At 40.4% G+C, this 14,415-nt stretch overlaps 1 protein-coding gene across 1 annotated transcript in view; it reads left to right on the top strand.

The window, feature by feature from the left end:
* The window catches only part of clec16a (C-type lectin domain containing 16A), a 46,829-nt gene that overhangs the window by 17,469 nt on the left and 14,945 nt on the right, over window positions 1-14,415 (top strand). The window contains 11 exon segments of the mRNA XM_030735678.1: window positions 3,352-3,379; window positions 3,382-3,654; window positions 4,864-4,975; window positions 5,093-5,193; window positions 6,828-6,947; window positions 7,319-7,428; window positions 9,994-10,038; window positions 12,117-12,167; window positions 12,314-12,442; window positions 12,972-13,001; window positions 13,003-13,093. Of these exon segments, the coding sequence (XP_030591538.1) occupies window positions 3,352-3,379; window positions 3,382-3,654; window positions 4,864-4,975; window positions 5,093-5,193; window positions 6,828-6,947; window positions 7,319-7,428; window positions 9,994-10,038; window positions 12,117-12,167; window positions 12,314-12,442; window positions 12,972-13,001; window positions 13,003-13,093 (1,090 nt within the window).

The following is a 14,415-nucleotide window of genomic DNA, read 5'->3' as shown; positions in this document are numbered from 1 at the left end:
TAAATCACATGTACCGTGTTATTGTTTGATTTATTGTCGATAAAAAAGCAGACATATGAGGTATGGGCTCTGTTTCTGCGCAGGTGGTCAAATGGCACCTCCTGTTTGCCTTTGATGTGGCAGGAAATTAGGTCACATGATGGAACACTGACAGAGCTGGCTCACCTAACCCAGATCTCTTTCCTGGAAGAAGTGTTTTCTCTCTCTTTCTCTCACACTTTTGTAGATGTGTTTACTTGCAAGTGCAGCAGTTAGATACATGTTTTTTTTATATTTGCATGTGTGTAGCAGTATCTTTTTTAAAAACAAACAACTAAGTTCATGCAGCTAGTTCACTGTGCAGAAAGTTCAGTGTATCTTCTGACCTGCAAATGGCATCCAGCGTGCAGGGGTTTCTGTGTGTTTGTTGGTATGTCGTGCATGCTCCCTGACCTCCATTAATTTCTCAGCATTGGTTTAGACTGCGAGCGGTTTACCAGAATATAGTCAGCTAGCAGGTGTGACTGACACACACACCACGCTCTCCTCTCTCTCTCTCTCTCTCTCTCTCTCACACACGCGCACACACACACACACACACACACTCACACACACACTCACACTCTGATAATGGTTTGTGGTTTGTTTCTGATAAAATACATACTGTGTTTTAGCAGTGTTTTTTACAATGTGATCCTGCCAGCAATACAGAGAGATAACACCAGTGAGTTTTAAAGCATGGAATAAAACTAAATGCTAGGGCCTAAGGTTTTTGGGTTTTTTGTTGTTTTTTTTTTTTATGTGTGTTTCAGTGGAAATGGCTAAAAATGACTGGCTTCGTTTTTAAGAGATTAATTGTTACAAGAACCCCTTTCTTCTAATGTGGGATTTAAAGAAAGAAAAGATGGAGGAGAGAAGGCCAAGGCAAGGATTTTAAACGATGTAACGTTTAACCGTGATTCATGTACAGTACTTTCACCAGACGTTGATGCAGAGAAACTGATACTGGGTTTGTCCTAGGCACACATTTGAATAGGAGTATGGTTTCAGGACACCTGGTGTATATATCTGCATGTATGTTCCGACGTGATCATGTGCTAATGTTTGGTGGTTTGTGTTAACACAAGAACTTCAGTGAAATCAGGCCACCTAGTTTCAGTGTGAGATAAAGAGTTTCTTCCTCGTAGTGTTTTTGTAGCAGCAGTTACCTTTTCACGAAATGAAACCACAGAGAAAGGATCATCTTGGAATTCAGGCTTGTTTCGCATCATCACTGAACCCTTTACAGTATTTTTTTTTTTTTTTTTTTTTTTCATTTTAGAGCTGCCACCAACATTATTGTAATTAGCTAATAATCTCCCAATTGCTTTAATGGATCAGATGATGAATCAAAGAAAACTGTTTATGCTTTTCCATAGTTCCTGTTTTTACAATGTATTTTAAAATGGTGGATGCTCATTTGCAAGTGCAAAGCTAGCGCATGTACAAGTAAAGTTGAGGCAAAAACTGTCTAAAATAAAACTTTATAAGTCAGGCATGTTTTAAGGACTTTGTCTGCAAAAATATTGCCATAGGTGGTGTATGTCAAAGTTGGATCCACATTAATATGAAATATTGATTTCCACCCTTAGCTGTTTGGACATCTGTTTGATTGACCCTGATTTTACCCCCAAGTACTTTGTCAGTCCAAGATTAAAAGTGCTGTATGTGGAAAATAAATTAGAGAATCATCAAGTTTTGAAATAACTGAATTATGATTACTTGCAGTCTCTGTGAAAGCAAAGAGTTTTATATTTCTCTGCAGCAGTGAATAAGGGGTTTATGATTCAAATTGCAACAGGAAGATTACTCATGTAACATAATACTGCAAGTCACAGCGCAGTGACAGCACTTCTCAGCACTTTTGTCATTTACCAGTTGTTTCCTGTGGGATTGAGTTTGTGCGTTTTGGTGTCAGTTTGTGGGCTGTATGTCGAAAGTGGGTTTCTCAAAGTTTGTGTACGGCCACACAGAAGTGGCCTCAAAGCCTGAGTGAGTGTGTGAGTGTGAGTGTGTGTGTGTGTGTGTGTGTGAGAGAATTGTCTGTGGATTGGTCCAAAAGTGTGTGCCAAAAGGCTTTTGGTAAGAATGACAGTTACTGTAAGGCTTTGTAATTAGAGTAAGAATAAACAGACAAAGGTATATCTATATTTCTGTGAATGCTGTTCTTGTGTTCATTTTTGACTTTGTATGCATATCTGCAAGTAAGGGTTTTCAGAAAAACTGCTTTCTGGAAACAGTATAGTTGGTGTCTTTTTAGTATCTGGGCTCTGAGTACATTCCTGTTATTATCTGACTGTGTACTCTCCTCCCTTTTTTTTTTTTTTGTTGCTCTTGTTCAGACCACTACCTGCCTTAACTTAAAGACATTTGCCCCTTATGGTTCATAGGCCATCAAACTGCTTTATTTTAACCAAAAAGTAATCATTTAAATACGTGATATCTAATTACAAGTACATTTCTGATTTCAGTTCCCATACAAAGCTGTCTCTGTTTTTGCACTTATGGAAGTCTTCCGGTACAATTTTTAGATGGAAATTCACAATGGAGCCAAAATCAGCATCTTTGTCAAGCCATTGTGACTGTTATAGCAACAGTCATCATTGCTGGGTCATCATTGCTCGCTTACAACCCAGAGAACAAACACCTGTTTTCGGTTTAAGAGTCATAAGAGTTATATGTGAAGAAGGTAAATCAGGTCAGGGCTGTGATTAGGACCATTTTCAACAACTCAGACTGCTAACACTGAGTACCAACTACTAACTATTCTAATATCCTGAAGCACTGAGAGAAATGACTCAGACTTTATCACAGGCCATCAAACCACTGGCTGCCCGATCACATTGCATTGAAAGTACAGGAATTTTTGAGCAGAACACAATCTTCTCTCACCACCACTGTGGCCACCTGATATGAATTTGAGCAGCTTTTTCTTTTCCAAAATAATTGAATTCATCTCTGAGGTTCTTTGTTTTGTTACAGTGGAGGAGTTTTAACTTGCATTGCAGACACACATGTGGAACGTGTCAAACTGGACTTCCAAGGAGTGTTTTAAAAATAGAACCTATGCTGTAAAGCAACCCAGAGACGCACAACAAGACAACCTTAAAAATTTGATTGGCTGCAAATCAGAAATGTAAACCAGTAATTCTTTTTGCATTTCATGGTAAAGTTGCCAGAGTTTTTGATTGAGCTCATACATTTGTGTTATGTTTGTAACAGTTTCATTTGAATATGTTGATTAAAATAACTCAGTGATCCTCACTTCCACGTGTGGCATATTCCTGCATGTTCAAACCCTGGCCACTGTCTTCTTTTACTTCTACCCAACAGGCCACTGCAGGAGGTGTGCGTCGCTTCATTAGCCCCCAGAGTCTCTGGAGCGCTCCCTGGAGCTATCCCGCCATCGAGGCCGCAAACGAACACAGAAGAGGCCAAACTACAAGAACCTGGGCGAGGAGGAAGATGACGAAAGGGCTGGGGGAGGAAGCAGCAGTGGAGGAGGAGGATTAGAGGAGGGCTGGGATGATGACAGTGTCAGAGGAGGAGAGAGGGAAAAGGGAAAAGGTATAGAGGGCATAGGAGGAGGAGGTGGGAGTTCTAAGGGAAGCAGAGCGAGTGGGGAGACGGCGGAAGGTGAGTGTGTGTCTCGGTGGACACAGCAGTACAGGACTGTGTTTGTGAGTGTTCCTTCACTGCCATCAATCCGATGTGGTCTCCCATGCACTCCGGTTATCCTCCAAAGAGAAAAGAGAGAGAACTCATTGAAAGAAAAGAATAAAAAGATCATCAAAATTTTACCTGGAAATGTGGTTCGCTTTGATGCTTTTCATTTGGACATTCAAGTAAATGCTTACATGTGGTCTCCATGTTTTTGCAGCTATATGTAGATATGTATTATATAGCCTCTTTTGTCAGTTTTAAGGCAGTTTAGGAACAAAAGATTTTGAAAAAAGGAGCAGGAGTAAAATCCAAGAAAACCTGCAAAATCAGAAAATAAAATTGTCTCTTCAGCTAGGTTTAAGATGAGGCCTCCCTCTTTTTGCTGCATCCCCTGTTTGGCACCATATAATTTCCCCATAATTATCATGGTTACCACTTGTGTTGAATACAATCCACGTGGCAGCCAAGTATCCATTTCCACAGTGATACACCATCCATCCTGTGCTCCTCACCTCTCCACCTGTCTCTCACTCCTGCTCTGTGTGTGTGTGTGTGTGTGTGTGTGTGTGTGTGTGTGTGTGTGTGTGTGTTGTGTGTGTGTGTGTGTGTGTGTGTGTGTGTGTTAGTCTGTATTAAATCATCTGAAATGATGCCTTCTTTATGCTTTGACTTCTAGTGAGACATTGACAGCTTCACACACTTCAGTGCCTCTGAGGGGTGTTTGTTTTGGTTTGTTTTTTTTCCAGCAGGGTTGACTTTAATGCAAATGGGGTCATGGGCTGCAGGGGCTGAGATAGTTTCAGAATGAGACATGTACCGTCTGGGTTGGAACAGTGATGCCTACCATGTTTAACAAACTGATAAGAGAAGTGATAAAATTACAAGCATTTTAAAGAATGAATTTTAAAATAGATGCATTTGTGTTTAAATATTTTAATAGGCTTAAATATTCTGTTGCCTTTTGGTGCCTTTTGGTGCTTTCTTATTAATTAGTAAATTTTCCAGTTCTGAATACTATGAGGGAAACTTGCATGCATTTTAGAGCTTGTTTGTTTTATAGCTATAAGTGTGGTAAAGGTGTGGTGTGAATGTGAATGATTTAGGGGAAGTGGTTGTCCATATTTATGGAGATTTATGTAAGTAAGCATGTCTCTCTTGGGGTGTGTGTGCATATTTGTGCAGAGATAGAGATGGTGGTGATGGAGAAGTGTAAGGTGCCAGAGCTGACAGAACAGAACATCACTGATGAGGAGAAAACAGCTGCAGCAACTCGCACACACACACAGAGGAGCAGGTACATGCACACACATGAGCACTGATCTAAAAGTGGAAAGAATGAGTAAAGGGTAAGATGGATGTGTCTGTGGACTGATTCTGTGTTCTCTTATTGTCTCTTTCTTGCTCCCTGCAGACCGTTCTTAGACATGGTGTACAGTGCCCTCGACTGCACCAGTGATGACTACCACGCACTGTTTGTCCTCTGCCTGCTTTATGCTGTGTCACACAGCAAAGGTATGCGAAAGCTCACTGTTAACTTCATCTGTCCACAGTGCCTCCAGCACGTTGACATACCCACATGCTGCTTTGCAGCCTTCAGATGTTGACTTTGTGATGAGATTACAGACTGGGTGGCTGTAGCTCAGTAGGTAGAGCAGGTCACCTACTGATCGGAAGGTCAGCGGTTCGAATCCTGGCTACTCCAGGCTACATGCCAATGTATCCTTGGGCAAGATACTTAGCCCCAAGTTTGCTCTCCGACCGTTCTGTCGGAGTATGTATGCGTGTGAATGTTAGTTAATTAAAAAAAGCACTTAGCTTTGTAAAAATGGAAGTGCTTGTATGAATGGGAGTGCATGGGTGAATGCAAAACAGGTTGTATAAGCGCTTTGAGTGCTCATACTGAGTAGAAAAGCGCTATATAAGAACTAGTCCATTTATAGGAAGACCCTGCTTGTGCATCAGTGCTGGACAGTGACCTTTAGCAGCCAAACCTTCTGGCTACTTCTTGCTGCTCTTGCTGTACTGTTGGCGTATTTGGGGTCCTTGTCATGCTGAGAAATGAATATGTTGCCAATCAGACACTTTTCAGATGGTATTGCATCATGGATCAAAATCCAGCAGTTTTTACAAGTTCCCTCTGGCTGAAATGCAGCACCAAACCCCAAATGTCAGTGACAGAGCCTCCACTGTGTGTTAGCGATGGCTGTAGACACTCACTATTTTACCTTTACCCTGACCTCATCTCTACACAATGATGATCATTTGAACCAAAAGTTCACATTTGTATTCATTACTCCAGCAGACCTGTTGTCACTGATTTTCAGTCCAGTTATTGTGTAATTTGTCATACTGGCTTCTTGACAGCCACTGAGTGGTTTAACAAACAAAACAAAAACAGTCATTCATCTAAAAACAATCAGGTACAAGGACTAAACTGAAATGAGTGAAAATGAATCAGTTCAGTCAGTTTTAAGCTAACAGGAATCTACTATCAGTATTTCTTAGATTAAGGAGTCTCCTTTCTGCCCTGCAGTTTTAACTTCATAAACTATTTTAGGTTCTAAATAATGTCAGTGTCAAGGTGCCAAACAGTTAAAGTTAATTCTTCTTTTTTTGATATAGGATTTATTTACTTTGATTAACAATAATGAAATGGAAATTAATCCAGGTTTACTCATATTTACCCTGCAGCAACGTGTTTGCCATTTTGTTTTTGTGCATGTGAACTCAATAATGAGTGCATTTGTGCAGCAAACAATTCTTACGCATGCTGCACACATGTGACACCTCCATGATTTATTGAGGAAGTGCTATAAAAATTTCTAAAGATGCTAATAGATATGATGGATGATGGAACAGTGACATCCTCCAGCTAAAAAACTATTAAATATATTAAAAATCAAATGTGGTGGATTGGAGCATCTTAACTTTTAGGAAGTAGCACGTTTGGGCCTTACAATGTTTTCCCTTCTGACTGTGCTACCAATTAACCAAGCTAATGCTAAGTATGTTAGATTCCAGGACTAGTCAAGACAGTTCTCTGTATCCTTTTAATATCACTTTCAGACTATTAGATGACAGTCTTTGTGTTTATGGCACAGAATTAACTTTTTCTTTTTTTTTTTTTCGGTTCAATTTGTTTGTAGGCATAAACCGTGATCTTCTGGAACGTCTGCAGCTTCCAGTTCCAGACCAGGAGAGGAGCTCTTACAGTGTGGTGCTCGTAGAAAGACTTATCAGAGTTATGAACCAGGCAGCACAGCCAGGTAATTAACACGCACAGACACACACTTGTCCTCATTTGAATTTGATGTGGTGTTTCATACCTTTAAAAAAAAGTACCTTTTTTTTTTCTTCTGATGCTCATTTTATTTGCATATTGCTAAGCTGAACATACAGTCTGTGCACTGGCACACCGTGCAGTGTTTTGCATGGTGTATTACGAGAATCTCTGATCTGGCGAATGTAAATGAAGTAGAAATTTTAGCTGTTTGAAGTTCACAAACCATGTGTACATTGTTTTAAATGGGACGTGAGAGTATTTTGGTGCATTTATTAGAGATAATGGAGTTTCCAGCCAACAGGAAGTGATATGTTATACTCATTACTTGTTTGTACATTTCTGTTATGTGTGTAGATGGTAAAGTACGTCTTGCTACCCTAGAGCTGAGCTGCCTTTTGTTAAAGCAGTCTGTGCTTTCTGGGAGCTGCTGTATTATCAAAGATGTTCATCTGGCCTGCCTGGAGGTACTGCACACACAAACATGCCCAGTCCTGTTAGCAGATTACATGACTCAGGATTAATAATATCAAAACACAGAAAATGCTTCAGGGAACAGAAGGACAGAGAAGTGGAAAAAGTGGCTGTTAGGTCATCCATGTCATTTTCTCTCTTCTACAGAATTCACAGCTGCAGGATTTCTTGCTTAGAGCCACTTAATGACCTAAAATGTTTTTACAGACCTTCCTTCTCATGTCTTCCTGCCCGTTATTAAATATTCACATTTAGTCTTGCTTCCTCTGACTCCTCTTCCTATCCCCCCATGTCTCCTGCAGTCCATTTTTGGTTTTTTGGGATTTTTCTTGCTCATCCTTCAGGGAAGTTATATTTCATTTTCTGTCACTTCATGGTAATACTCCCTACTTTTCTTTGCAATCACACCACATTCTAGGAAGTAATCATGCAGCTACCAATGAGTTATTTTTTTCTTTTTTACAAAATCATAATTTTTAACCGAAACCTTGTCTTGGTCATTTTAAAGTCTTTTTTTCCCCAGCAGGTCTGTTGAGACCTAAGCTACTTTTGGTATCAGTTGAACATCACTTGGGGTTTCTGCAGGGAGAATTTCCCACCTCTGACGCAGTTTACCAACAGTGAAGAGGCGCTTTTATTTGGGTCTTGGCTCTTTGCTCCTTAGCCTTGACCCATCAACACAATCATTAAGCTAAAATTAGTGTAGTGATTTTTTCTAAGTATTTTTACTAAGTGTTGATTTTTTTCTTCAACTTGTAGTGAATTGGCTTTGACTATATGCTATCCAATATCTGACCCAGTTAAAATTTTGTTAATTTTATGTTACAACGGTATTTTGTTTATTTATTTATCTTTTGGAGCTGTATGATGACAGCTTATCTCTGACATCAGCTCACAGGAGAAGCACAGGAGTCTTACCCACATGCTGCTCAAGCATTAAGCATAGGAGTCTCACCCGCATGCTGGTCAAGCATTATGTTTGCATAGTTGAGCTCAAACAGCTTATATCAGACAGTGATCTGAGGGGTTCCACCAAAGCCCAGTTTAAGATAAAGAAGGATTGTTTTGAGCTATAAATCATGCCAGACTGTTCTGTTTTTATAAATAGCAGGGCTAACACATAGAGACAGACAACCATTCACACTCATATTCACACCTACAATCAATTTAGAATCACTGTGACATGAATGCCTTTGGCTGGTCCCAGAACACACACACTCTGACACTGGGAATGTTTGTCACTCCTTATGTGCTTTTCTTTTCACGCTTTGCCTTGACTTCTCGTTTTCTTGGCAGGCTTCCAGCTCCACTCAGCTCACTCTCCGTCCTTCCTCTCCACCCGCAGCTGCTGTGTAAAACACACGTGCGGTCAGTCGCCTGCCGGGCAGCTGCCCCAGCCTGTCCCCCTGACGCCCCTCTCTGAGCCCACTGCCCCACCTCTCCCTTGCAGCTATACCCCAAACCACACACCACCGCCACACACTAATTAACCTAATCCCATGCATGTCTTTGACTGTGGAGGAAGCTGGAGACGACATGAGGAAAACATGCAAACTCCACACAGAAAGGCCCAGACTGGATTCACACCTGTGACCTTCTTGCTGTGAGGTGACAGTGCTAACCACTGTAACACCGTACCACCCTGTGGCTATAATCTTAATAATTAAACTCATTGAGAGAAGACTTAGGGCAGCATGGTGGGAGCAGTGCTGCCTCACAGCAAGAAGGTCCCGCAGGTGTGAATGTGGGTGTGAATGCTTGTCTGTCTCTCTGTGTTAGCACTGCGACAGGCTGGCGACCTGTACAGCGTGCACCCTGCCTCTCGCCCTTTGATAGCTGGGATAGGCTCCAGCCCTTTCTGATTATTATTGTCATCATTTATCATTGAAGAAGCAGCAGGAGTGGCAATGTTACAATTGCATTACACATTTAACATTCTTATGAATGGGATTCCCTAGTAAATTATTGAGATGTGTCCGTGTTTCTCAGGAATCATTAAATATACACAGTACATACACAATGTTTGCTCTTACAAGTAAACCAAGCTGTTGGATAAGTGGTGCTAAATGAGACGGTGGCTCATCAGTGTGCATAGAGCAACTTAACTGGAAATTCCATTGCAGATTTGACATTTTATTATACTGTGCTATTTTCCAGTAATGGCAGTAGTGGTATTATTTAGAGGAATTGTGCTATGTTATGGGAAATAGTTACTGGCTTTGAAGAATTTGATAAGAAGTATGATATGACTTCATCAGCAGCCAGCTCAGAGACAATAAATAATTAGATAAAGAAGAAAAAATATTTGAGCTTTGTTTTTGTGCAGATTGAACCACTGATATCTGATACAAATACTGACTTGAACTTTTAAGCATTAGCTTCTAGTAGAGTAAAAACTGCTTTCAGTGGAACGGCAAAAATATAATGCAAATCTTTTCCAATTTTTTCTGACCCTATATCCCCCACTGTTATCTGTACTGTGTTTTTTATGCATGTTACATGTTTATTTCTGTGTGTACCTGGGTGACGGTTTCAGACTGTCATGTTTGTGCTTGCAGGGTGCCAGAGAAGAGAGTCTGCATTTACTGCGACAATTCTACAAGGCAAGTGTACATAACATACACTCACATGCACTCACAAATTCACATAGACATATGCTAACCTACAAAAATAAGAGCCTTGCTTCTCATCTGCCCACACATTACATTGTATATAAGCATGAAAAACGTGTAAGGAACATATACGCAGATTGACAAATCTGCAAGTGATTTTGATGTTAAATATTTTCCATTTCCCTTTGCTGACTGCTGTGCAACAAAAGGATTTTCAGCTCTCATTCAGTGTAAAGTTTGCTGTTCTGCCAGATAAGACAGACAGGGCTAATCAACAAAGAATCAAAATAGGAAGAAAAAAAAAAACAGCACAAATTAACGACTATTCTGCTGTTAAATCCAAGTGTCTTAACTGAAGTTAAATCAGCACCTGCCAGTAAAGTCTGCCTTATCTGATCTTTGTAATGACAGTAAAACCCTCAGAAGATAAGACTTTATTGTAGGTGCTTGTGGTACTGACAATAACTGGGGCCATTTCTGTGAAGGTATAAGAGACAAAACTGAAAGTGTTTCTCAAGCGGCTCTATGTCATAGTGGCGTACTTAAATATTTGCAGCTGGCTTTCTGTTCATTTTGGTTATCTGGATGTCAGTTTTGGGATCAGTCATGATTTAGCTGGGAAGGTGCAGAAAGAGAAAAAACAGTTCTGTTCACTAAACAAACAAAAGAAAACCACTCAGAGAATTATGCTTATTGTTCTTCACGTGCAGAGAAGAAGTGTATTGGTACAGTGGGTTTGTTTTTTAAACAAGTTTTACTGTGCTGTGAGGTTGAACAGGATTTTCTGAGACAGCTTAAAATAACAAAAAAAAAAAAATAATAATTTCAGTGCAACTTACACCAGTGTGATAAGGAACTCCAATTTAAAGTGTCTTTTGCTTTCTTTTGATATATGTGGACAAGAAAGCATTTGACCATCTTTAAAATGGTGCAAAATAAGAAATGTGGAAACCATTAGTTCAGTTATTTATCAGGAAAGTCATCAACAGTTGTAGTGTTCTTTTTTCTTTCTTTTTTTTTGAGGGGCAGGGTTGGGTGGAGGGTTCATGGGTGGCTATAGCTATAGCTTAGGAGTTAGACTAGGTCATCCATCAATCGGAACGTTGGTGGTTCATGCCCTGGGCCCTCCAGTCTGCATGTCAAGCACGCGTGGGCAACATACTGAGCCCCAGAGTTGCCCCAGATCCATCCATCAGCGTGTGAGTGTGTGAATGTTAGCTTAATGTTAGCTTAAAAGTCCTTAAACATAGAAAAAAAGTAATTTGAGCTGTTTGAGAAGAAAAGCACTTATTTATCCATAGCTGGGTAATGTCTGCAGGCGTCCCCTGTTTGGGTTTGTGTGTAAATTTTATTCCAAAACACCTGCCTTTCACTTCTTTGGTAAATGGTAGTTTTGCTCTAATTTTGGACAGTAAATGCTTTTTCCCAGCTCGCCTCCTACACGGTGAAGGGCATGGAAACACACAGAGAACAATAATGACATCTCTGTTTTATAAATGCACACAAACAGCTTTAAGAGTCATCATCTGCAGATGGGGGAGGTTGAATGGGTCATCCAATAAACAGAAGGTTGGTGTTTCAGTTCCTGGCATTTCCTGTTGAAGTGCCTCTCAGCAAGATCCCTGTACTTGATACATCAATTGGAGTGTGAGCCTGTACATGATAGAAAGATGGACTTGTGCCTCATGCTTCCAGTACCATGTTTATTATGAGGCTTTCAGTAGCATATTATTTTAGCCAAGGAACAATGCTTGTTTTACAGAGTTTGCTGTCTCATGTGTAACAGTAGAAGAATGTGGTTACACAAGGACGTTGCCATAGTGCAGGATTATGACCATGAACCCAAGTAAATCTTGAATAGTATTGTGTATGAAAGTGCTAGTCATCATGTATCATGAGTGTTCATTTGCATGTGCTGTTTTTACGCTCTTGCACGGACAGACTTGCAGTTTCCCCAGAAAGCCTTTCACCCAAATGTTTTTTTGCTGTATGATTAGTATTGAATTCTTTTTTCTTCCCCTCCCATTTTCTGTTGATTTAACTTCTTTTCGATGTTAATGTCAACACAGGGTGAAGAAATCTTTCTGGACATGTTTGAGGATGAATACAGGAGCATGACGGTGGGTTAGCCTTCATGTAATATTGTTCACCCGCTCCCAACACTCAAAATGAAACATAAGCCTGAGTTTACAGGCACATTTCTCTTTCTGCTTATGTGTCTGGATATGTACAGGTGTTCTTATATAATGTGGGCTCTGTGTTGCAGAGTAAGCCTCTGAATGTGGAGTATCTAATGATGGATGCCTCAATACTGCTGCCACCCACCGGCACTCCTCTGACTGGCATTGACTTTGTAAAGAGGCTTCCATGTGGAGACGTTGAGAAGACACGCAGGGTGCGTCCCCTCACACACTCAAGCTCAGTACAGCACATAACCCTGACAGAGTACTGGAAAACCACTTACTGTAGACGAGTTCCCGTCGAGGCTTAGGGCATATGTTTATATAATATTACATATTTCTACTCAAACAATAGCTAACTCGTGTCCTTGGTGCGCTTCCAAACCTCAGTCTTCTCCGCAAATGAGGAGATGGCATGCAAGAGCCACCCAGTCACACACCCAAGATCAGTGGACATACATAACAGGAAAATCAGGACTTATAGTTGAGTTTTCCTTGAAGGGTTTTGGCAAACCATTGAAATAATTTTCCTTTAAAGAACGTCAAGGTTTGTTTTTCATTCAGTGCCTAAAAAGGCCTAAAGTAGGATTTTTAACAGAGAACTGTGTGCATTTATTCTCATTTAATCTCATTTGTTCATTATAACTGCCAGTGTTAGACAGGAAGTTTGTTTTAACATGTAGTTTCTTTGTATGTGTTTGTGCCTGTTTGTTTATGAGTGGGACCTCTCATCTCTTCATGTAGGCGATTCGAGTTTTCTTCATGTTGCGGTCCCTTATCGCTTCAGCTTCAGGGAGAACCTGAGACTCAGCTCCCTCTGACCAGACCTGAAGATCTTATCAAGACAGACGATGTCTTAGACCTCAGTAAGACGCACACAGAGGGACACAAAGGCATACTCACTGTACACTGTATAATGCCAGACCACAGACTACAGCTGCTGGGCATATTTATCTTCCATGCTTACAATAAGATAAAAGAATAACAAAACCAGTTTCTCTCATTTCTCTTCTCACCCTCTTTCCCTCAACACAGGTGTAACACAGTACCTGGATAATTGCACACGCAAGTGCTCACAACCATAGCAACACAGAGATGAGCTTACAGACAATCACACATCTGTTCACAGAGCTTTTTTCTTACACAGAAATAACCTGAACAATGTTCTCATGATGTGCACAGGTGTGTAGCTGTTACATGCAGACATAATAGAAACTTACACGTGGTTAGCTCTGCGCTGCTCTTGAGGATCGCAAGTATAACTGCAGAGTATGTGAGCGAGAGTGATGACACGTCTCACGACAGCAAGTGCTCAAACTTTGCAAATCCATACTTAAACATTTCTTGTTTACGTGTGCATGCATGCATTTGTGGCTCCTTTTTTGCAAGGCTTTCTGAGTACAGGTGTCAACCTCACAGCAAACCACTTCTCAGCACAGCCTCTGCTTTCTGCCAACAACAACCTGAAATACTGATGTGTGCGTGCGTGTGCATACACATGCGATAACATTAGTTTTGTCTATTTAGATTTCAGTAAATGGAACATCACAGAATCTATGCCTTTAGCTGGCATTGGTTTTGTAACTTAACAGAGTGTGGAACCCACACAGAGCAACCATCAGTTTGGGGAGAGAGAGAGAGGACAGCAACTTGCAGTACAGTTAATCATGCTGTGTACTGTATATGAATCGCAGAGTTATTCCAAAAGGAACAGACATATTTGCTGTGTCCTAAAGCATCAGCAAAGCTCTTAGCAACCATTAATCCTGTGACTGTCAGGAAAGGTTAAAAGGACACAGCACTATTTCATTGCGGAGCAAAGGCACATTCATTCTTATCATTAAACCAATATCATTTGAACATAATTGCCTTTTTTTTTTTTTTAAAGAAACTTTTACAGATCATCACATTCCGTGTATTCCTCCCTATTTATTCCTGCAAACGTGAGCATTTCTACATATCTGCTTTGCTATGGCAACTAGTGGTGCTTTTATTCAGTGCGTGTCACAGTCAGCTCCATCTCGTTATTGTTTTAATGATATTTTTCTGATATTGCACAGGTGTCTGCTCAGTTTTGACATGTTACTGTTTTTAACCTTTGTAATTTCAAGTACTTAAAATGGTAGTACCGATGAATTCTACTTCTTAGAATTACAATTTATTTATTTATTTTTTAAAAGGACGGGGG

Source organism: Archocentrus centrarchus, chromosome 8 (genome assembly GCF_007364275.1).
Source record: "Archocentrus centrarchus isolate MPI-CPG fArcCen1 chromosome 8, fArcCen1, whole genome shotgun sequence".
Taxonomy (NCBI): domain Eukaryota; kingdom Metazoa; phylum Chordata; class Actinopteri; order Cichliformes; family Cichlidae; genus Archocentrus; species Archocentrus centrarchus.
Note: the sequence above shows the minus strand (reverse complement) of the source record. Positions and strands in the feature narration are given on the sequence as shown.